The 25,637-nt window shown below is 42.1% G+C and overlaps 1 protein-coding gene across 1 annotated transcript in view; it reads left to right on the forward strand.

Annotated features, from left to right (window-relative positions):
* Positions 1 to 23,403, forward strand: part of CTTNBP2 (cortactin binding protein 2) — a 182,187-nt gene extending 158,784 nt beyond the window's left edge. The window contains 5 exon segments of the mRNA XM_045000591.1: positions 5,088 to 5,148; positions 6,185 to 6,317; positions 9,922 to 10,023; positions 21,757 to 21,896; positions 21,898 to 23,403. Of these exon segments, the coding sequence (XP_044856526.1) occupies positions 5,088 to 5,148; positions 6,185 to 6,317; positions 9,922 to 10,023; positions 21,757 to 21,896; positions 21,898 to 22,009 (548 nt within the window). The 3' untranslated portion in view covers positions 22,010 to 23,403.
* The last annotated feature ends 2,234 nt before the right edge of the window (positions 23,404 to 25,637 follow it).

A 25,637-nucleotide genomic window follows, 5' to 3' on the forward strand; every position in this document is an offset into this window, starting at 1 on the left:
CTCTACCTCAAAATGATCAGATGGGCAAAAGTCTCTGGATTTTAAATTGCAGGCTTTTTTCTAAGGTTTCCTCTTCATTGCCAAAAATAAATTTAATAAATCCAGAGTTCATGTAGGGAAAGACATTGTATTTTAGAAGTTCTAAGAGGTTACTATATAGTTTCAAGTATGCAATTAATAGTTGCTTGATGCTTTATATGATAACTGGTTTGATGCAACTACAATAGTGTCACAGATATAATTAATAAGTGGCATTTATAAATTTATAATGCCTGTCACCTAGAGATCATAAATCAGCCAGCAAATGGTTAATTATAAACTATACAGGGATTGCATTATCCATATGCAAAATCAACCACTTCTGGAATGGAAAATAGTATTCTTTAAACAGCACACAGAGAGGGCACCATAGGGTGCTGCAACCAAGGTTGATGCAGGTTGCTTGAGCTCTGAAGTAGTCCACTGGAATCCCTAACATCGTCCCCTAAACCCCACCATCCAACCCCTAGAAATATTGTGCCTGACTACTGAAACCCCCAAGGTGCTCTAGCTCTGCATCTTCCTCTCCAGATCTGAAAGCACTGAAAAAACCAGAGATCTGCCTCCCCACTTCTGCAAACAAAATGGTGCCTGTATCTGATGGAACACAGCTGATGGCTTATTACAACAGGTGGCTGCAGAGACTGTTTAAATTAAATCTAGTTTCCACCCTACCACTGTGCCTCAGATTCAGAGTGCCCTTACACACACTATCCAAATGGAATGGAGAAGTAGAACACAGAATTTCTGAAATGGAAGATAGTCTCAAAGAGAACAAATTACAGGTTATGAAGAACTGTAATGATATCAAGACTATTAAGACCAAGCTAATTGATCTAGACAGTAGCTCACAACAATGTAACCTGAGAATTGTGGGTGTCCCTGGGGGAATAAGGAAAGGCAAACCCTCTGAATTTGTCCCTAAGTAAGTTGTTGGATCTGCTGGTAGATTTTTGTTTTGAAATAGAGCGGGCACACTGGGCCATAGCCCTCCCTGCCAGCTCCAGGAGGTCAGCCCAGAGCACTGATTGTGAAGTTCCTGAAGTTTACCACTAAGGAGCTTATATTGCAAAAATCAGTAGGGAAAAAAAGGAACTCTTGGGGGAGAGTTAAAATACTGCTTTTTCAAGATTATGCCTGTGATATGGTTGCAATGAGGGCAGCTTTTAACCAAGCACAGCATTTGGCTAAGAAGATGGACTGGAATTATTTTATTAAATATCCAGCAATGCTCAATATTAAAGATGGCAACAAGATAGTATCATTCAGGTCCCCTTAGAAGGCAGAAAAATACCTCAAAAATCTGCAAACTCCTCCCTCGCAAGAGGAGACATATATGGAATGGTTCGACTGTATGGAATTTATGTATTGTTCTCTGAGATCTGATATGGCTGCTCTAAATAAGTTTGATAGGTGCTAATTGATTGATATGTTCATTTTCTTTTCTTTTTTTATTTATTTTTGTCGGTAATAGGTCATTAGTATAGTTGTAATGTTTGTGGCCCCGAGGCTGTGATGATCTCCACATTTCACCTGATCCGGTTTCCCCTTTGGGTATCAAGTGTATATTTTTGAACAGTTTAAGCAGATTCTTCTTTGTGATTTCATGGAACTAATGTGTGTTTCTCTCGCCATTATATTTTATATTTTGGGGGGTTTTATTAATTATTTAATTCCTCTTTCTGTCCCCCGTCTTGTTATCCTCCCATGCTGGGAATTTCCTTCTCAATCCTGTAGAATATGTACGGGGAAGCAACATCCTACCCCTGGGCTGTATAACTTTAGCTGCTTAGATATGTAAGGACTGTATGCTACTGAGGAAAATTTGCAAATTTCTCATTTATTCTCAAAGCATCTTTATATTTTATCCAGTATATTTTAACAATGATGGCTCCAGTAATTCAATGTCTCTCCTGGAATATAAAGAGTTTTAATAACTCTGTTAAAAGAAAAAAAATATTCAGTCCTTTAAAAATAGAGTATTCACACTGCAATTCTCCAGGAGACACATCTCACAGAACTTGAAGCTTGTAAACTGAATAGAGATTGGGTAGGCTTCTCAATTTCTAATTGTTTTAATTCTATGTGAGGGGTGTTGCTATACTAATACATAAAAAGTTGACTGTAAATATTCTGAGCACAAGTTCTGACAGTGAGGACAGATTTACTGTCCTCAAGGCTAAAATCAGTAATTCTATAATCATATTTGCCAATTTCTACAGGCCAAGTCAGGGTGTCCCCAAATTTTTTCATAATTTTTAATGAGTATAAATGACATGGGTCACCATCCTGTTATTAGAGCTGGAGACGTCAACGAAACACTAGACCCAGTCCTTGATAAATCTGCTCCATCTCCATATAAAAACATGATTACTTGTCAGGTACTTCATACATACATGGCTGATTTAGGTTTACAAGATGTGTGGAGATTGGGTAATCCTATGGCCAGAGACTATAGTTGTTGTTGTTTTTTGTTTGTGTGTTTGTTTTCCTGCAGCTCAACATATTCAGAATTGGACTATTTCTTAGTATCAGAAGACTTGATCAATTATTTCACTGATTATGGCATTTGTGCTATTGTTATAGCTGACTGTGCTCCTATACACATTTGTCTGTTAGGCGCCCAGAGTATGTACCCCTAACAAAAATGTGGGGCATAAATACCGTTCTGCTGTTTGATACATCATTTGTTAACTCTCTCCAACAAGAGTTAGAACTTGAAAAAAAACAAAACCCACATGCCCCCACCACTTCATCAGCTGCCACACTTTGGGAAACCTTTAAAGGGTTCATCAGAGGCCATACCATCTCTTATGCCACCTATAAAAAGACATGGAGAGAACACAGAATTGAAATCAATACACTTCTGTCCCAAAAGGCAGTTTGCTTTATTCAGTTTGAAGCAAAACTACTGGGAATCTGGTGAGAAAGCTGGCAAGCTGTCAGCATACAGACTAAAGCAAAAGGCTAACAATAATTACTACATAGTCCAAGGTCTTTCTTGGGTTTAATAATAACTGTCATTACAATTTCACTTAGAGTAGGCACGAGAGTTTGCTCATTCTTGGTATCACTGAACATGTTCAATATGTAGCTGTTAAAGTTTTAGAGAACTTTTTGTAAAAATTCAGTTGGGAATCTTCCATAAAAGGCATGGCTCTGATAATTTGCATCAACTGATTGATGATATTGCCACTTAGAGAGATGCTAAAGAACCTTTAGCTGTTATTTCTTTAGATGCTGAAAAGGCTTTTCAACACATACCCTTTTTTACATATTAGCAAAATTTCAGACTTGGTACATAATTTATTTCTCGGATTAAGTTTTTAAACTCCAATCTAATTTGCAGAGTAGTTACCCATGGTATCATTTCTACCCCATTTCCATCACAGAGAGGTATGAGGCAGGGCTGCCCCCTTTCTCCTTTCCTGTTTGATTTAGCTCCAGAACCTTTAGCCATTGCCATCTGAGCTCTGGCCAAACAGAACACTAAATTATGCTCTATGCGGATGATGCTCTTGTATCTACACCTAAGGTTACCATTCCTAACCTTCTAACCACTGTTAATAAGTTTAGATTCAGGATATAAAATTAATTAAGGTAAATCAGAAATCTTGTGCATTAACAAATATGTCCACAAAGGCCTTTTCTCAAATAGGGATTTTCAATAGCAATCCTCTTACATGAAGTATTTAGGAATACTGATTCCCAAAAATATTCAGGACATCCTAAGATAAATATATAACCAGTTACTGCACAAATGGCTAACGATTTGGGGAGATGGAGTTTGTTAACCATCAGTGTGTGGGGTAAAATTAATATACTGAAAATGAATGTCCTTCCTAGAATTTTGTATGTCCCTATTTCTATTCCTCAAATTGTTTTTAAGAAATTCAATAATATTTTAAGAACATTCCTTTGGGTTGCAGGTAATTTGGGCTCTGAACAAATTACACCTCCCTGACTCTGTGAGGATTTCATTTTCCCAGCTTTGAAAATTATTGATATCTCCTTTTTGTTAATTAATGCATCTTTGTGGTTATTAGATGTGACCACACAGACTCCTCCTTGGGTTCAGGTTGAACCAGTTTGATATTGTAAGCTAAGATGGAGCCCTCCCCCTTAAGTTTCATTCTTGGATGTGCTCCTGGTACCTGGGGGAGATTACCTTGTAACAAGGGAGCATGGTTCTAACATGCAGCTTATGTTGCTAAAAAATTAATACTGCAAAAATAGAAAAATCAATTCCCACCAAATATTGATGCCTGGCTCAGTGATGTGGCTGTCCTTGCAGCTAACAAACAAACTGGCATTGTGCAGAAAAGGAATGTCTGAAAAATTCAAAGCCATTGGCTGACTTTTTAGAGGTCAGTGATTTAATGTGGACCCTGAAGATAGATATGTCGCTTTCCCTCCTCTCTCTTTATCCTAACCCTCTTTATTTACTACTTGTATTATGATTAATCTGCTATTTTGGTATATTTGTTGTATTTGGAAAAAACAATAAAAATTATAAATTAAAAAACAGCCCACCGCAAGATTATACACTAGTTCTGAAATAAAACTGAAGAATACCCTATCCAGCTGAAACTACAGGGAGGATTTTAGGCAGCCAGAATGAAATTTCTGAAGGTGTAATTTAGATAACCTATTATGGATAACATTCCTACTCGGGTAACAAGTACCATGCTATTTTTAATGTCCACAAGCGAGAGGTCCAACCTCAGCTTTATGTCTTAAATAAAAGAAATGGCCATCCCAGCAGCACAATACCCCCAACCCTATGTTAAGATATTGGTTTGTTCAGTACTGACTCAGGGAGAAGAGTGCTATTTCTGAATTGCTACTACCACTTCCTAAAGCAGACTGGGTCCTTAACGTGATCTTGACAGGACACAGGGGGCGTGCTGTGGTCTGATGGTGTCTGATGATGTCTGATGTTAAGCAAATAGGAATATGTTTTGCCTATTCTTTACAGCTTTTAAAATGAAGAAAACAATAGAATTATGCTGAGTACTAACAAATTAACTTCCCCCCCTCTTGTGCAGGTATAAAAACAAAGAATGTGTTGCAACAAAATTGCAACAAAATGGCTTCTCTTATCAAAAAGTAAGTCAGGTTTTTTTTTTTCTTTTAGCACTTAGCAAAGAGCACAGATACTACTGTGTCAAAAACCAATTCACTCTTATGAGTAAGTGAAGGGTTTGGGTTTATGCTTGGTATGGTTACTTTTGATTTCAGAGCTGAAGAAGTGTAGGCTTTTTAATTCTAATTGGAGGGGGCGGGTTTGGAGGCCTTTAATTATAATTTAGAACCTATTTCAGTAGCTCAAACCTTGCCACAGAGTATGTTCCTTTATTTATTATTAGAATTTTCTAGGACTTGGGGAATATTATATAAAACTCCTCTTACTTTGGCTTATAAAAAGCAGAAGGCTGTCTTTTCATCCAGAGGTGTACAAAGAAGACTCTCTGGCTATTTCAGCCTACTGAATGGAAATCTGAAGTTTGTATAATATGTGCATTTTAGTCTAAATGATATGGAATATCTTTAAGTAGCTACTGAACAAATGGTCCAAGGGGACTGCATTTTGTGCTACCATATGCAAGAGACAACTCCAGATCTGAAATTCACATCTTTGCAGAGCACAGAATCCCTTGTGCTTCTAGCAGTGGCTCCTTTTAGTTTAAATAGTTGGGAATAGTTCCAAAAAAAGAGTGTGGGAGGATAGCTGCAGTGTTGAATTGGTGTAACCAAAAGAAAGAAGAACTCTCCTGCCGAATGGAACTTGTACTTGTCACACAGAAGCATCTTTTGCTGAAACAATGGAGAGAGTAGAATAAATTGGGTAGAAGAGGGTCTATTATGAAGCAACAAAATTAAAGACTGACAACTACTGATGCCTAAACTGAATACTATTTCCATTCCGTTTGTTGGTACATCCTAAAGTAGAGGCATTACTGAATGGACAGTCTAGTTATACGATCTTTGTGAAAGGATGATACCATTTCCCAGTGTCGTGTGTGTGTGTGTGTGTGTGTGTGTGTGTGTGTGTGTGTGTGTGTGTGTGTGTGTGTGTGTGTATAAATATATTATGTGCCTTTGCCCACTTTCAGTTGTCCTGCCTCTTGTTTTATTTTCATAGCTCTTCAGAGAATGAGCAGCTAAAAGTGTTAAATCTGGAGCAAAGGCTGTCCCTTGGTTCTGATGATGAAGTAGATCTTGTGCAGGAACTTCAAAGTATGTGTTCCAGCAAATCAGAGTCTGATATAAGCAAGGTAACACTGCGGTTTAAATAATTTACATCATAATCATTTGTAGTTGTTTAATCCATAATAGATCTTAGATTTTAAAATATTTTTTATTAACTGGAGATGTGCTAAAATAAACTAATATATTATATGTGTGATAGATTTTATTATGATTTATTTTATTTTTTAAAAAGTTTAACCTTAAATGTCATGTCATACACTCAGGAATTTGCAGTGGATGCTAAAATGTATTGATTCATAAATGTTAGAGAAGCTAAAGTGCTATCAGATAATCTGCTTCAATGCATTATTGTTCTCCACATCATATTTTCTATTGCTTTCACCAGCCTAATTTTACGTGATTGAATCAGTTGTGTTTTCACTACTTCCATTGGTAGACTATTTCATCATCTAATAGGAATATAAAGCTTTTCTGATGCACATTGTACACTTACTTTGCTTACCATAATCCCGTTATACCTAACTATACCCTCAAGGATCTCCGTAAACAATTCCCTTGTTGTTTAAACCTTTCCAGCAATTTTGTTTTATTGCACATTCTGTGTGATCTGAGATACCAACAAACTTTTAATCAAGAAATAATTGTGGTGGGAAGCTTTGTAATCCTGTTTTATTTAGTTCCCTGTGAAGTTAGGTTTTAGCAGCTGTATGCTATGAGCCAGATGCACTGAAGCTGTGCCAGCTAATCCCTTGGCATCTCAGCAGAGATTCACTCCAAGGCCATGTCTGAACTAGGGAAAATAGATGGTTTAAAAGCATGTTAGCTAACTCATTTTAACTAACATTTTTAAACACTTGTGTAGACAGGGTTTAACACTTTTAAAATGTATTTACTGGTTGTGGCAATTCTAAAAGGCATGGCTTAGGGGATGGCAGCTGGTGTCATTGACCCTGTTCTTCCTAGCCAAAATAGGGAAAGACAAGATGAAGAATATTTAAAGAAATTAGATGTATTAAAGTTGGCAGAGCCTGATGAAATTCACCCTAGGACTGAAGCAATCTTGGAACCATTAGCAATTATCTTCACAAACTCATGAAGGATGGGTGAGGTCCTAGAGGACTGAAGAATGGCAAACATATATAGTATCTATCTTTAAAAAAAAGGGGGAACAAAGAGGATCTGGGAATTATAGACCAGTCAGTCAGCCTAACTGCGATAACTGGAAAGATTCTTACAAATTGATTGTTTAATAATTTTGCCAGTATCTAGAGTATAACAGGGTGATAAGTAATAGCCAATGTGGCTTTATCAAAGGACAAATCATGCTGACCCAGCCCAATTTCCTTCTTTGACAGGGCTACTGGCTAGTGGATAGGGGAAAAGAAGTAGACATGATTTATTTTGAATTTAGTAACGTTTTTGTCACTGTACTTACATGATGTTCTCAAAAGCAAACTAGGGAAATATTGTCTAGATTAAATTACTATAAAGTGGAGCCCAAATGGTTGAAAAACTGTATTCAAAGAATAATCATGGCTCATTGTCAAACTGGGAGGATTTATTAGTGGGATTCCATTGATGACTTGGATAATGCAGCAGAGAGAATGCTTATAAAATTTGCAGATGACACCAAGATGGAAGGGGTTGCAAGCGCTTTTGAGGACAAGGTTAGAATTCAAAATGACCTTGATAAACTAGAAAATTGGTCTGAAATTAAAGAGATGAAATTGAATAAAGAGAAATTCAAAGTATTACACTAAAGAAGAAAAAATCAACTGCACAGCTACAAAATGGGTAATAAGTGGCTAGGCAGTAGAACCGTTGAAAAGTATCTCGGGGTTATAATGGATCACAAATTGAATCTGAGTTAAAAATGTGATGCAGTTGAAAAACAGGCAAACATGATTGGTAATTGTTTCGCTCTACTCAGGGCTGGTGAAGCCTCAGCTAGAGTACTGTGTCTGATTTTGGGTGCCATGCTTTAAGAAGGATGTGGACAAATGAGAGAATCCAGAGCAGAGCAACAAAACTGATAAAAACTTTAGAAAGTCTGGCCTATGAGGAAAGGTTAAAAGAACTGGCCATGTTTCATCATGAGAAAAGAAGGCTGAGTAGAGACCTGATAAGTATGAAAATATGTTAAGGACTATTATAAAGAGGATGGTCATCAACTATTATCTATATCCAATGAAGGTAAAACAAACTTAATCTGCAGCAAGGGAAATTTAGGTTAGATCTTAGGATAACTTTCTAACTACAAGGGGAGTTAAACACTGGAATAGGGTATCAAGGGATGTTTTGAAATCCCCATCATTGGAGGTTTTTAAGAACAAGTAAAACAAACAGCTGTTGGGGGTGGTCCTAGGTATACTTGGCCCTGCCCCCTCCTCCCCCTGGGGGGAGTTCAGGGGTCTCAAATTCAAATGAGCACAAGGGCCACATGAGGTCTAGTGCTTTGGCCTGAGGACCGCATCACTGACACCCCCACCCTCACTGCCCCCGGCCCCGCCCCCATGCCACCCCTTCCATGAGGCCCCGCCTCTTCCTACCCCTTCCCTGCCCCTTTCCACACCCTTCCCCAAAGTCCCAACCCCAACGCTGCCCCTTCCCTGTCACCAGGGGGTGCAGGAGGGGTGCAGGGTATGGCAGGGGCTCAGGGCAGGGAGTTGGTGTGTGGGGTGCAAGAGGGGTGAGGGGTGCAGCAGGGGGTCGGGTGCAGGGTGCAGCAGGTGGCTCAGAGCAGGGAGTGCAGGAGGAGTGCGGGATGTGGCAGGGGGCTCAGGGCAGGGAGCTGAGTGCAGATGGGGTGGGGATGCGGTAGGGGGCTCAGGACAGGGAGTTGGGTGCAGGAGAGGGGTGGGGTACGGCAAGGGGCTCAGGGCAGGGAGTTGGGTGCAGGAGGGGTGGGGATGCAGCAGGGGGCTCAGGGCAGGGAGTTGGGGTGCAGGAGGCGTGCGGGGTGCGAGCTCCAACCTGGCGCTGCTTACCTAGAGCAGCTCCGGGGTGGCAGCGGTGCGCATCGGGGCCAGGGCAGGCTCCAGGCCCCACGCCGCAACGCTCCAGGAAGTAGCCGGAACTACGGTCCCTCAGGGAGCGGGGGTGGGCACAGGGCTCTGCTGCTGCTCCTCCAGGTACCTCCCACGAAGCTCCCATTGGCGACGGTTCCCTGTTCCCTGTTGGAGCTGCAGGTGGCGGTACCTTGAAGCGAGGCAACGCAGGAGTCCTCTGCCTCCTCCCCTCCGGCCCGAAGGGTCGTGCTGCCAGCTGCTTAAGGGAGCGGCGCAGGGCTCGTGGCGCCACGGGGGCAATCCCACGGGCTGCTGTAGTTTGCCCTCCCCTGGCCTGGAGGTAGGCAGAGGGGTGGGGGCGCAGGGAGATTGGCAGGCCGCACAGAAGAGCCCCGTGGGCCGCATGTTTGAGACCCCCTGGACTAGTTGGTCTCAGGCGGTCCCTTCCAGCTCTACATTTCTATGATTCTGTAAACTTGAATTGAATCTGGCTCCCTTTTTTTTCTTGGATACAGTGAGGATTTATTAATCCTTCTTTTGAAGTTTACACATAACTCCCATAATCTCCCATGCAAAGTAAAACGTGCATTAAAAATAGACCCTAAGAATCTTCAAAATGAAATATAAAAGACTTCCAAAATATTGTTTTCTTTTCTTTTAGATTGCTGATTCTAAGGATGAGCTGGTTATGTTCAGAAGCTCTCAAATTGATCCTATATTTTCAGCAAGCAATACTAATCCAAGTAAATCGGTGTCACAAAAGGTATGGGATGCACAGCATGTTTCATAAGAGTGTAAAAAATACCCGTGTACAAAGTATTTTGAAGATTTTCTAGAGCTCACTACAAATCTATGTTTGAATTCTTGGTGGGAATCAGAAAGATTAAAATGCCTTGACATCTCTTAATTAGAGAGACAAGGTATTTACTGCAAAGAATCCTGTGGCACCTTATAGACTAACAGACGTTTTGCAGCATGAGCTTTCGTGGGTGAATACCCACTTCTTCGGATGCAAGGTATTTACTGACCAGTTGGTAAACCGATATGATTAATAATGTTTAGGAAACATACTTCAGGCACCATGGGCTAAATTTTTCCCTGGTGTGTGTCCACCAAACTCATTGGTCATTAAACCAGATATGCATTTGGCCCATGTGTGATTTTCATATTTACATGATGATATCTACTGGATAAGTATCATAGTCAGTCATATTTCAATTATTTTAATCAAACTTTTCTGAAATTTGGACTTTTCTAGTATTCAACATTTTCATAGTAGCCTTACAAGCTAAAATGATTAAATGAACTGAAGTAGTCAAAATTCCTGTTACTTCTTGACACTAATTGCTTGAATATGGTTTGCTTTGTCATCCGTATTTGTGATTACCAAAGCATATGCCAGTTTGAACCGGATTACTCCTGAGTGTCTTCCGTAACTAGAAATGAGTCAGCCTGACATTTAGTGGAAAGCTCCCAGATGGTGGAAATTTTGAGAAACTGAAACCAATTATAGTACAGAAGGCTGAGCAAGCAAGACATAGATCAGCATTTTTTTTTAAATGGGGATTAACTTCTTTCCTTCTGAACTTATTGTATGTTTCAGTGCACTGCTCTCTTGGCACCCTATCTTATAAAAAACCAAAAAACCCAGAAAGAATAAATCCATTTGGAATTGATCCTCCCACTTTTGGGAAACAAGAGTCCAGATGTAAACAGACAATATTAACTACAGGGTAGTTTGAACATGTGACGGCTTAGGTGCCAAAAAGCTGCTGATTTGTTACTGGAGGGCATAAAGTTGTAAGTCAGAAAATAATTGGATGATCACAAGTTTATTTGTTGAATGTCAGTTATTTTTCTGAAGAAACCATAGGGGGAAATTACCTACATTCTTTTCAGATTACATCCATTTGAAATCTATAAAGGGAAAACATTACTATATTAAAAAATTCATTATGTAGCATAATGATACTGAGTTCTGCAGGAACACTGAGACTCTGATAATACTTTACTTGTTTAAATGTTACCTTCCATCCTAGAATTTCAATGTACTTTATGCACAGCAATTTAGTCTTACCACCCCCCAGTGAAGTGTATCATCCATTTAGCAATGAAGAAACTGAAATGAATGACTTGCCCGAGGCCACACAGGAAATCTGTGATAGGGTTGGGAATGGAATCCAGGCCCCCTTGAATTAATTTTGTGTGTAAACCACAAGACCTTCCTCCAGAGAGGATGCCTTTCTCCTTTTAACTTCTAACTTAAGCCCAGCAGTGCAATTTTCATAGAGAGTTAAATTCTCCCTAGTGTCACAAAATTAAAGTACAATTCTACGTGGTACTGAAGGTATATTCTTGGCCAGAAGAGGCACTGGATTTAGGAGATCTGGACTGAATTCCTAGCTCTACCAGGAAGTAAGTGTGTGTGCGTGTATGTGTGTCTGTGAGAGAGAGAGAGAGAGAGAGAGAGAGACTGACTGACTGACTGACTGACTTTGGGCAAGATACTCAACATCTCTGTGTCTCAGCAACCTGTGTGTTCAATAGGGATAATGCTTCCCTATCTAACAGAGATGCTATGAGATCATCTGTTATCTCTGTTGCCTATCTATAGGGTTTTGTTTGGTTCCTAGCACCAGAGTATCAAAATGTGTTCCACATAAAATCAGTAGCAATAGTGAAGTCTCTAGTGGACTTCATGGAGTTTCTGGCACTTTTTCCTTTTGGAGTAAAATCTCAGTTCGGGTTTAAATTAGTGAATGTTGGTGAGGTGCAGCAAAGGGGGCTATATGTATACTTAGCTAACAGGAGTTATTTTGATGCATTAATAGAACTGAGGGGAAGCTTGCAAAGTAGGAAGCAAGGCCCCTTCCGATTGCCGCGCCGCCAAACCAAAAACTAAAAAAAACAAAAACCCGAGCGCCGCCCTGCCCCAAGGTGCCGCCCCAAGCACGTGCTTGGTCGTCTGGTACCTGGAGCCGGCCCCGTTCCCAAGAGAGGTACAGCGCACTATTGAAAATCTCTCGCTTTCAGTGAATCCCATCTTTTTAACCAGAAGACAGAGGAATCACTGCATATCCTCAAGGATTCCAGAGCCATCCTTCACTCTCTCAGCATCTACACTCTTGCCCCAAAATGCAAATTCCACCACCCACCATCCACCCAACTCTGTGGGGCCCCCATTCTACCCTCAGAAACCTGATGAGCCCCCAAGGAAATGCCAGAAAACTCTTGACTCCCAGGGCCCTCTTTTCAGGCTTTGACGTCACAGCTGCAACCTCCAGCCAAGAGGTATTTCTGAGGTGACCCCAAGAGTTGCCAACGGCTATGTCTATCACCTCACAACCCTCCTACCACCTTTGGGAGTTGTTTAGCCCTCTTTTCCCACACTTGGAATGCGATAACAATGGACAAATGGATGTTGAACGTCATCCACCATGGCTATACAATCGAGTTTATCATGCTACCTCCTCCAAGACCCCTCCTTCCTGTCCCTTTGCAGGGACCACTCTCATTACAGCATCCTCACCCAAGAGGTGAACTCTTTATTACAACAGGGAACAGTAGAATACGTTCCCACAGAATATCAGGGAACGGGGTTTTACTCAACTTCCTGATACCCAAGAAGAAAAGCGGGGGGAGACCAATCCATGAACTCCGACATTTCAGTCACTTCATTCACAAATTCAAGTTTTGTATCATCACTCTGGCAGTGATTTATCCCATCCTTAGAGAAAAGCATGGGGTTTATGGCTCTCAATATGAAGGACACTTATTTTCACATCAGTGTCCATCCAGCTCACAGACATTTCCAGAGATTCACAGTGGGCACCTACCATTTCCAGTACAGGGTGCTCCCCTTCAGAATAGCCACTGCTTCCAGAGTCTTTATCAAATTTTTTTTCTGTCATAGCAGCTTATGTCAAACTTTAGGCGGTCCTCATGTTTCTATATCTTGACAATTGGCTTCTAGCTGCATGGTCCAGGCAAGAAACACAAGCTTCAACCTCCATGCTGTTCAACCTTCTTTTGTCCCTCGGAGTCAGCGTCGACATTGAGAAATCGATCACAGACTACACACAGTCTCTGGACTTCATAGGGGCTGACATCAGTTCAGTCACAGCATGGGCCTATTTGCCAAAAGACACGTTCCAGGCAATGAGCAACATCATAACTTGCATTGTGAGCAATCCTATCTACCAGCCTGGACTTGCCTATCCCTCCTAGGCCACATGGCTTCATGTACACGTGACCTTTTTTGCATGACTCCACCTTTGCTATATTCAGATGCGGCTCCAGTCCATTACTCACCAAACCATCATTCCATGGACTTCATGCTAACAGTCCCCACCAAGGTACTGTCATGACTTCAGTGATGAACAGACCCACATCACATATGTATGGGGGGGGTCTGTTTCTTCCTTCTTCCCTGGACAAGATGATCATCACTGACACAGCCCTAGCAGGCTTCCACTTGGACAATTATATGACACAGGGAATGTGGTCTCCCCAGGTATCCAGGATGCACATAAATATCCTGGAACTCCAAGCTGAGTGGTTTTCTTCCTCTTTTGATCCCATACTTGCAAAAGGAAGAGAAAAAGGACCTAGAAAAATGAGAGAAGGACCAGATCAACAGAGAAAATGAGCACTGAGCTGCAAAACAGAAATCCAACATCGGAACAGTGGAACATGCACCTATGGGCATGTAGCCTGAAGGATAGCTACAAAAAAGTCTGTGATGCTGAAGTGTGGGATCTCAAGCAGCAAACCTAAAGGCAAGCTCTTCTTACACTTCCCATAAGCCCAGTGGGTGAACATCACCACCAAAGCACTCCATCGCCCATCAAGCATTGATTCCTCTTGAAATACCAAGCTCCAGCTCATCAGATGATGTGGAGGCTCTGCACAAGAAGCCAAGTTAGGAGACACAGCAGCTCCTTGATATGCCTCTGTTGAAGCCCCTGGTCCGCAGTGAAACTGCCAGGAAGCCCACAGTACCAGCTCTAAGACATTGCTGTTTCCCTAGGATGGCCAGTGTAGAAGCTCTTGGAGCAATTAAGATGCTTTTTCCGCTGAAGTCTGTGCTCATGCGGGAAATTCCAGTCTGAAAGCTGGTACCTGTTACCGTGAGGGCTGTGGCACATCTTGATGCCCAGCTTGAGTAAGGATGGCAGAATTCAGCCCTATGTGATTAAAAATGTTCAAATAAATAAAATAAATTAGTTTTAGGAATTAGCTTTCATTCATTAGCTGCAAGTCTCTGTTAAACTTCATTACAACAATATAATATATATATAATATAACTGTGACAGTGTACCCCATCAGAGGGCACAGAGAACTGGGAAAATGCAATAGTCGCTAAACAAGTCAAATTGAGTGAACGAAGCCTGTCCACCGTAGATTTGCTGTTAACCTTGTGTCTTTTGCTAATTCACTTATGGGATAAAACAAAAGAATTCATACTGGTGGTAAACCCTTTAAAGATGTGGAAAAAGCTGTTGTACATGCTAGGGATGGTGATGAGACAGCCCCACCAGCATGTTACTTTTCAGCCCATATCTGTAAAAAGCAGCAAAAGCATAACAGGCCCATGCTGCTGTGTAGAAGGGGAAACTGAGGCACACTGCCTCATGGCATTGGTGGCTAAATGCCAAGACACTTCCACTTTAACAGATCTTGCTGCCTGCATTCTGTTAGCAATACTATACCCCAACCTGTTTTCAGGCATCCGGGGACCAGGAACCCCAAAACGGGCTAGAACCCTTAGGAATGACATCACATGCTTTCAAGGTACTGAAAGGGAGTGTGACCAAAGACAAACAGAAATTTTACAGGTACTGCCTCCGCCATGGACAGTGTCCAAGTCTCTGGCTGTAAGTTCAGCGGGAGGGTGTGACAGTGTACCCCATAAGGCTTTATGGGGTGGGGGTGCTTATAAATGTATGCATGATATAACTGGAATAGAGTTTTGCTACATATGTCATGTAACATATCTATGTAAAGGTTATGATCTACTGGTTATGTTCATCCTAGTTGTATGCAGGCACCATTTGTGTATTCAAAGTTATGAACATTGGCTGTATAATTGCTTGATTTCTAAGTAGCCTTAGTTAGAACATTTGGTCACTTCTTAGGAAAGGAATGTGCTCAATCAAGAAGCATTTAACAGACAAAAGAGCTTGGAAGACTCCAATCCACATCAGGGCCGCCCAGAGGATTCAGGGGGCCTGGGGCAAAGCAATTTCGGGGGGCCCTTCCATAAAAAAAATTACAATACTATATTCTTGTGGGGGCTCCTGTGGGGCCCGGCGCAAATTGCCCCACTTGCTCCCCCCACGTGGGCGGCCCTGGGAAAAATAAACCTTCTGCATCTCGGCACAAATCCAGTTTTGAGAAAACTTCTTTACAAGGTATCACTGGTTCTCAGCATCAGCTAGTGCTAAAAGGCACTAAAGTTCATCAAAAGGGTTGGACAAATATGTGCCGTCAAAACTGTTTCTGGATCGAAAATTAGGGGTTTTTAAAAAGCAGAAAAAAATCACGGACATCATCTGATTTCCTTCAAAATTTGTTGTGTTTTTTTTAATTGAAAAGCTGAAATTAGTCTGCCATAACCTGAATATGGTTTGGGGTTTCAGAAGTGTGTGGCCAGATATCTGCTGCTTGCTGTGTTTGATTGTTTAAAGAAACAATAAAAAAATTCTGCTTAAAAAAAAATCCAAAACTTTTTGAACCACCTCAGCTTGTGACCAAACGCCTGAGCCCATCCAGTCAGAGATTTTTCCAGGTTTCTGATACTCTGCTGGCTTCCTTGACTCGTATCTGTCTCCATAACTTTGGGTTCATTTAGGTTAGAATATAAGAACAGCCATACTGGGTCAAACCACAGGTCCATCCAGCCCAGTATCCTGTCTACCGACAATGGCCAATGCCAACTGCCCCAGAGGGAGTAAACCTAACAGGTAATGATCAAGTGATCTCTCTCCTGCCATCCATCTCCACCCTCTGACAAACAGAGGCAAGGGACACCATTCCTTACCCATCCTGGCTAATAGCCATTAACGGACTTAACCTCCATGCATTTATCTGTTTCCTAGAGACTGGCTCCATGGGATCCCTCACAAACTGGAGATGGTTACTGTGGGTTTGTCTTTAATATAGCTTATGTACATACTCCACGAACTGAGCATTTGAGCTTGTTCCAAATCTGGGATGAGCCTATGTTGTGAAAACTGAAATGCTCAAAATAGCACATGCATGTGAATGGACATAGGGTGTTAAAATGAAATTACCCCAGGGGTTCTCAAACTGGGGATCAGGACCCCTCAGGGGGTCACGAGGTTATTACTGGGGGCTGCGAGCTGTCAGCCTCCACCTCAAACCCTGCTTAGCCTCCAGCATTTATAATAGTGTTAAATGTATAAAAAAGTGTTTTTAATTTATAAGGGGGGGTCACATTCACAGGTTTGCTATGTGAAAGGGGTCACCAGTACAAAAGTTTGAGAACCACTGAATTAACCTCTCTGGAGCCACAGGAAATGTAGGGGGGGCGGGTCTCCCTTGGTAGGATTGGGAAGGAGGTAGGTGGTGTAGGATATGGCTCTTCTCATGTGATCCCTCCCCCAGTGGCTAATTTTAAATGAAGCTACCCTCCCCTGACATGAATCTCCCTATGGGACTGAAATTAAATATAGACTATAATTTGGCATTTGAGAAGTGAAAGGGATGGTAGCCCTAATGGAAAAGCTAACAGCTTGGCTCTTCTGCAAGCCTCAAACTGCTGAATGAGCTTTAGAGTAGGGAAGACTGTGCCTCCCAAACAGCCTAGCCCTGCCCCCTATCCAACCCCCACCTACTTCCTGCCCCCCGACTGCCCACCCCCCTCAGAATCCCCGACCCATCCTGCTCCTTGCCCCCTCACCGTCCCCCAGAGACCCTCCACTACCACCCCAGGACCCCACCCCTGCTCCCTGTCCCCTGACTGCCCCGACCCCTATTCACGCCCCCGCTGAGTCCTGACAGACCCCTGGAATGCCCACAATCCAACCCTCCCGTTCCCTGTCCCCTGACCGCCCCCCCCAACCTCTGCCCCCTCCCTGTCCCCAGGACTCCCTGCCCCTTAGCCAACCCCCCCAGCCCTGGCCCCTTACCCCTGGCTCCCCTCTCACCCGGAGCCTCAGCGCATCCAGGAGCTTCGCTTGACAGCTGCAGCGTGGCTCCGGCGGGGCCTGAGCTCTGCCCCGCTCAGAGCCACGTGGTCAGGGGGTGGGGCTGGGAGCTCCACGCTGAGCTCAGCTCCCTCCGCTCAGCCTGGAGCTCGCAGCCCTGCCCCCTCACCACATGGCTCTGAGCGGGGCGGGGCTCAGGGGCCCCGCCGGAGCCACGCTGCAGCTGTCAAGCGAAGCTCCTGGATGGGCTGAGGCTCTGGGAGAGGGGAGGGGAGGAGATGGGACCAGGGAGGGAGCCTCAGCCATGCTCGTGGGGGCCCTTGCGGAGCCCAGGGCCTGGGGCAAATTGCCCCACTTGCCCCCCCCTCTGAGCAGCCCTGATCCACATAAGAAGTCTACCTGAGGACATTCAAGGTAGCATGTGGGTAATGACTGCTGCCTGCAAGTCCTGAGTCGTGCATGGGCATGTGACTTGCCCATGTGATTCCAAATCTCCATTTTGTGACTGGATTCTACACAGGGTGAGGAGGGGATCTCCACCCACAAGAGAGAGTCTATTTAAACCCCTGGGAGACCCCTCCATTTTGTCTTCAACTGGCTAAAGAAGGAGCCTCTCCACTCCCCCAGGATACTTAAAGGAAACTGGAACAAAGGACAGTAACCACAGGGGGTGTGAGTGATTGCTGGACCCAGGCTAAAAGGAGATTAGCCTGTAAAAGGGAGCATTCTGGAACTGGTGAGGATCCTATCTGTATTTAGTTTGATTAGACATAGATTTGCGCATTTTATTTTATTTTGCTTGGTAACTTACTTTGTTTTGTCTGTTACTACTTGGAACCACTTAAATCCTACTTTCTGTATTTAATAAAATCACTTTTTACTTATTAATTAACTCAGAGTATGTATTAATACCTGGGGGAGCAAACAACTGTGCATATCTCTCTATCAGTGTTATAGAGGGCAAACAATTTGAGTTTACCCTGCATAAGCTTTATACAGGGTAAAACGGATTTATTTGGGTTTAGACCTCATTGGGAGTTGGGCATCTGGGTGCTAAAGACAAGCACACTTCTGTGAGCTGTTTTCAGGTAAACCTGCAGCTTTGAGGCAGGTAATTCAGATTCTGGGTCTTTGTTGAAGTAGACAAGAGTGTCTGGCTCAGCAAGACAGGGTGCTGAAGTCCTGAGCTGGCAGGGAAAACAGGGATAGAAGTAGTCTTGGCACATTGGTTGGCAGCTCCCAGGGGGGTTTCTGTGATCCAGCCCGTCACAATAACACACCTTTTTAATGAGAGAATAAGTTATAAATGGAGCTCTGTAGGTTCATTAAATGTTCTCTGTTCTGTTATTTTATAGGGTTTAAATTTAAGTCCCCTGTTCTGTATTGATATGTAGATGAGTTAGCATGTGTGCCATAAACATAACAGCAGATTTTAATGAAGAGTTGTGCAATGAAGCTAATTGCTTTGATGCCTTATGAAATACAGCTGTCCAGCTACACCATGCACTCTTGAGTTATTGCTCTTATGAATTATCTTGTCACCTCTCTATTATAACACTTACTGTATTTTTATTGGCCTATTGGCAGTTACCTTAAATATTTAAAATGTCACTGAGTATATTCCAGATCTTTATTTAAAATCTGGAGATCAGTTCCCACTACAGTTTTGAAGGTAGCTGAAAGTTTGGTACTGTACTTCTTTAGAGTGTTTTTCTTTTAACAAAGAAGGATTACCTACTGTATTGATATTCTTTTGTTATTTAAGCAAAGAAGTTCCTAACCCCATATGGCAGTGATTTGATATCTGCGTGGTTCAAAAACATAGCTGACTGCATTTGTGCTAATATTATGAATTTTGATATCTGGCTACATGTTTTGTTTTATTAGTTAGCATGTTGTTTTTTTGCTTTCAAAACTATATTATAGCATGGTTTGTAATAACTATATAAGCTTAGTTAATTATCTTGTTGATAAATTGGAAACAAAAATTATAAGAATTAGATTCATTCCAAGGTGCTGTTTTGGAAATATCTGTATTTTACTTTTTGACCAGTGGTATGGTGTGAGTGCAGTATGTTAAGGTTGGGCAGAACATGCATTTTCCCTTCCTCTGTACATTTCCTTCACACAGGCAGTACTTGTTTCCTGGAAAAGATGGAAGAGAAATGTATATCCTGTCCTTAGGCCCTACCATATAAATCCCAGCAGTGTCTAGCAATCTTCTTCTTCTCATGGGAAGTTAGAATCAAGTATTAGCCGGTCTCAGTCTCCAAATTAGGAATCTGCAAACAGGTTTTTAAAAGTACCATCTGTTCTGCAGCAATACTGAAGACAGATGGATATCCCCAGTGCCTCTAATGCCTAGGGCTATTTCATCCTTCTGCTCAATGCAGTTTCTGCCACAGCAAATCAGCTACTATATGAGTAGAAAGGAGCAGTAAGAAAACTGCTTTCATAACAGGGATAATATCACTATCCTCATTTCATTTCTGTGGTGATAAGACATATTTTGGAGGGGAACTGATTTGGCCTATGCTGCATGCTAAGCAACTACCCTCTGTGTCATGTGTGTGTGTGAGAGAGAGAGAGAGAATAACGTAGCTGGAGTCGACGTACCATAGATCGAGTTACCGCAAGGTCTACACCGAGAAAATCTCCCATTGACTTACCTTACTCTTCTCGTCGGGGGCAGAGTACAGGGGTTGACTGGAGAGTGATCTGCAGTCAATTTGGCGGGTCCTTTACTAGACCTGCTAAATTGACTGCAGGTGGATTGATCTCAGAGCGTCAATTCCCTCTGTAGTGTAGACCTGCTCATAGAATTGTAGCATGACTACACCACACTTTTAAATAACACTGCTACCCTGACATTACATTACAAAAGAAAGAAGCTGCAGTATGAATTGCAAAGATGATAATTGGCTCATTATGTGGGTTGGGTTTTTTTTCCAACAAAGGAGAAGAAGCTCTCAGCAACAAATCAGCTGACTGGATAGATTTACAAAACTACTGAATCTTATGACGGGCACAAAAACATCAGGTGGTATTTTACTAGCACAACACATGTACTTGATTAGAATTTTGAAAGGCCAGTTAAAGGTTTTAGATGCTTTGAAATACTGAGTGGCTAGTGAAGACGGTTTTGAAGAAGAGCCAGTATGGCAGATAGTGAATTTTAAAACAGTCCACAAAGTAGGATGGTGTCCTTCCAGCAGCAGTTTGAGGGTCTTCATACACACCTACCCCTCTGCTTATTATTCACACTAAAGTAGTGCTTATTCAATGTTTTAAATTTAGATTAAAAAAGAACATAACTTAAAAGTGCCAGTGGTGCTGCAAACCTCTGTTAATTGGACTGCTGAGCTTCTGGGGATGAGAGGAGGAAGAAATGGTCCATATAGTCCAGGGAACCTTTCTTGTTCAGAGGAAGAGAGAGAGAGGAAAAGTAAGAAGAGCAGTACCAATCATCAGCTGGTATAATTTGGCCTAGTTCCTCTGAAATCAGCTTAGAATCTGGAATAGTCAGTATTAGGGAGTAAGAGTTTAGAACCAATCCTCACGTTTTCCTTTCCACATTAAAATATAGTACCTCAAAAATGGCCGGACATTTTTTATAAAACCTTCCAGATAAACTGGCTGCTAGGCTGCAGCCAAGCACAAGACATTTCAAAATCATTTTATAAGAAAACGAGCAACTGAAAGCAGAAGTTTTAAAATGGAAATGTCACTTCAACCTTAGCTCCATTTACTATTGTTGCTGTGATGGGGTAAAAATGAATGTGTCTATGGATTATTTTATTCCAGCCCTAATACTGAATCTTGTGTTTATCATCCAAGAGATCTCCTGCTGTCTCCCTGATTTAAACATGCATCTCCCCAACCCAGTTTACAGCTGTCATCCTTCCACAGGGGCTCCTCTACTTAATGAAGGAAAGAGAATATATTACCTCCATAGTGCTTCTAATCCCTGCTCGTCCAGCGATTGGGATTTGGAGAATAAGAATAACATTTAGGGCTTCTCAGTGACAATGCAGAGCACTACCATTGTCCTTGTGTGATATGTTAAGAAGTTTTTACTGAAGAAATGCCCTGTTAGCTTTTTTTTACAAAAGCAACTTCTATTAGAATATTGGTTTCTAACTGGTTAAGAAAGCTAAAACTGTTCACCAGGACCTGAACATTTATCCTTTTCCTGTGGCTATCAGGCTTCCAAAAGGTGCAAGATGTTGTAAACAGTAGACAATCACTGATTTGCTCATTTTTGGTGTTCTTGGTTCTTACGATGGATGTGCTTATGCTAAAAAGATGCTTTATTTTATTCACAGGATGGGATCCGTCCTCTCAGCAGCAATCGCACTGTGGAATGCGCCAACAGTAAATCAAAGACTGAGTTGGGTGTTTCAAGAGTTAAATCTTTTCTTCCTATTCCCAGAAGTAAAGTCATCCAGCCTTCTCAGTACGCAAAAAAGCAGCAGCAGTAATACAAGGCAAATAGAGGCAGATGATGCTAACTCAAAAGAAAAGATTTGGAATTTGCACACAAAAATACAAATAGAAAAATCTAATAAATCTGCCTAGCATACAGTTTTCAGTGTTCACGTAATCTCTGTATTAAACAACAAATAACTCAAATATGTAAATATTTTTTTAAATTAAAATGGTTTCCTTGTAATGTAATGTGTGTACGGGACCACAGTTTAATTTGTATGTAAATAAGATGTTCATAATGAAAATATTTTATTGCTTTAATCTGGAAATTATATTGATTTAAACTTAGTAATGGGAAGTTATGCCAACCTCATAAATGGGTTTTCTAATATGGAAATTACTATTGCTTAAATGATTTTATTCAGGGGTATCACCACAGAAAATTGTGTGTGTGCGCGCGCGTGTGTGTGTGTGTGTATATATATATACAGTATATAAATATATTCTATGAAATTCATGTGTTGCATACAAATGAGTTGCACAATATGTTCAGTACTGGCTTAAAGCTAATGTACATGCCTTTTAAAGACTGAACATGTTTTTATCTTCACTTAATGAAAAGTGAATGGAATGTGGCAATAATTAAAATGATTGGAAACATAGATCAATTACTTTCAGCTACAAGCCATATTAAATATTTTGATTACCCCATAGTCTGCCTGCTGAAATGTGCTTTTGTTTCTCTCTTGCTTATTGTAGGCTTCATGTGTTGGAACTGTTATGAGTTTGCATTATAACTCCTATCTTTAAAAAAGAAAAGAGAGAGACATTATAATGCAATAAATTAGTTATTTCACACAACTTCCCACTCTTTGGGATGGTTGAAAATTTGCTCCTCTAATAATTGAGTTCTTAATGTATGATATAAAACTTTTTTACTCTTTCAATAGCATTTTAAAAAATGAATCTAGGAAATGATGTTTTACCAAAACAGATCTTATTGAAAGAATTACAGCACAAGTTTAATTACATGGTTGTCCAGAGATAATGTATCAGCAATAACATGAATTACCATGTAATTACCAATTTTTATAGTGGATTTACTATGTAGTTGCTGTGAAATAACATTTGAATTGCAGTTAACATGAAATATTTTTTATTTCATTACAGACTTAAATTACTTTCCCATTAGAGGAACTGTGTATATGTGAAGGAAATATTCCATCTACCCACCCTCTTTATGGTGGCCACAATTTATACTTGTCAATAGTAATAATGTGGATACAATCACTGTCTTGGTACCTTATTATCTAGTCAGAAGAGGAGAATACATAGCTTTCTTAAGATCAGACCTCAGTGCCACCTGGTGAATTATCAAGAGGTTGCTTTAAAAGAGGTATGGGCAACATACCTTCCAAAAGAGCACTGTTCAAGTTAATTTTGGAAGGGGCAAGGGTTACATAAATGTACTCCTAGCACTTCACCATAGTGAGTAAGGCAGCCATCCCAAACTCATGTCAATAAAACTTTTGTACTGCTTCATGTTTGTCTGTCTCTTGGTCTTGTTTGTGTATATTGTATCTGTATGAATTTAGAAGGATTAAATGGCTGATTTTATAGTTATCTGGGAAGAAATGCATAACTTTCAGCATTGTTGCCTTACAACCTGTGATGGGGTGTCTACACCACACAAGGCCTGAGAGGGTTAAGGTGGTAAGGTTGGCCAATCAACTGCCTAGGCTGCACCTGAAAAAGGAGCCAGAGGGAAAGAATTAATTAGAGACAAGGCTCAGCTGGATAGGAACAGGAAGGGCCTGTATAAAGCCTAGGAGCTGACAGACAAAAGGGACTGCAGGGAAGTAGTCTGCAGTCGCTCCCTGAGAGAAGGGAGGTGTGTTTAGGACTATAGAGGCAAGGAGCCTACAGTTACTCCCTGGGAGGAGGGAGTTGTGTGGCTGGCAAACCCAGCGAGGGTGGAGAGCCAGAAAGGTAGAAAAGGATCGGGGAATGCAGCCAGGCATAGTATAATGTAGACCTTGGCTGCAGAAAATAGGGCTCCTGAGCTGGAACCTGTAGAGGGCTGGCCTGGGTTCCCGTACCAGGCACTGGGGAGATGGCACAGAGCAGGCTGTAGGGAGCAGACTGCCTGGGACGGTTTGCTCTGAAAGATACCCAGAAGGGGAGGACTGTAGTGACCTGGCCGGAGGGGCAAGTCACAAAGAGGAAGCTGCAGCTCCTGGAGTGAGAAGGAGCCACAGGGCGAGAGAGGACGACGGGAGGAGGGCGCAGCACCTGGAAGGAGCTAATCCCACAGCGGCCAGGAGGAGGCATCCTTAGTGGTGAGTGGATCCCGTGACAAACCTCAATGATGTATACATTCTTGTGCAGTAACAGACCTCCAGTGATTTCCAGTGACCACTGACCAAGAGTTTTCATATCTCCTGACCTTGTCCTCAGTTTGGGTGCTGAAAACAGGGCATGCATTTGTTTAACCAGGACTGGCTCTAGGCATCAGCAAACCAATCACGTGCTTGGGGCGGCATTCTGGGAGCCGACCCTGTGTTTACCAGCAGCTGGTTTTCAGCAGCATTGATTAGCTGAAGATCAGAGGAATGTGCCTTAGCACATTAGGATTAGGAATGTGCCTTAGGATCTGAGTACTGAAGCATGGTAATTATAGCTTACTCTGTGTGGGAAGAGATGTTTGTAATGATCACTGAGGATGCAGCATCATGTGTTATAAATACAAACTGATTCAGAAAATTCTGCAAAAAGTCGGAGCTGAAAAAGGGAAGGACAAAAACTAGGGGTAGGGGCAACACCTAAGTTACAGCCTGAGCTAACTTTGCAGTGAGGACATAGCCTCTCCTTTAGGCCCCAAGCAATGACTGCAGGATCAGGGCCTTAGTTTGTGTGTGTAAAAAGTAGAGCTGGGCACATAACTGGTTTTTCAGTTCAGCCAGCAAACTGAAAAATCTGAAAAAATGCTCAGCTCAGTTTGGCACTTGCCTGGGACATAGGAGACCCAGGTTCGAATCCCCACTCTACAGCAAGGACGTGAACTCAAGATCCCCACACCACCAAGCTATAGGTGATTCTGGAGCAGGTTGCTCTCGATCTTTCCCATTGAAGCTGTTCCATTTTGTATAAATACCTAAATATCCATTGAGCAAAAGAGAGTGAGAACAACTCTGTGGTCTGTGGATTAAGGCACTCCTGGGAGGGGATGTGGTCTGGTGGGACATGTGGATTCAAATCCCTCTTCTGAATGAGAGAGAGGGGAGATTTGAGTCCACATTATCTCCCCCCCCCCCCCGGGAGTGCCCAAGGGTATGTCTACACAGGGATAAAAGACCCACAGCACAGCTGCAGCTGGCCCAGGTCAGCTGACGCAGGCTCATGGGGCTCAGGCTGCAGGGCTAAAAGCTCTGTGTAGACATTCGGGTTTGGGCTCCAGCCTGAGTCCAAATGTCTATACAGTGATTTTTCAGCCTTGGAACTCGAGCCCTGTGACCCCAAGTCAGCTGACCTTGGCCAGTTGCAGGATTTTTATCCCTGTGTAGGCATACCTTTAATCACCAAGCTATACAGACATTTTTATTTTCTCCTGGGCTTTAAACAGAAGAGCATAAGAACAGACTAGCCTATAGCCTGGTCTTAGCCTGGGCAGAGATCTGAGTTTCCACTCCCTGCTCCAGGGTGGGGATTCAAACCTGGGTCTCCCACATACAGGCAAGTGCCCTAAGCACTGGGTTAAAGGTCACAGTAGTCCTGTGTG

Source organism: Mauremys mutica, chromosome 1, assembly GCF_020497125.1.
Source record: "Mauremys mutica isolate MM-2020 ecotype Southern chromosome 1, ASM2049712v1, whole genome shotgun sequence".
Lineage (NCBI taxonomy): Eukaryota > Metazoa > Chordata > Testudines > Geoemydidae > Mauremys > Mauremys mutica.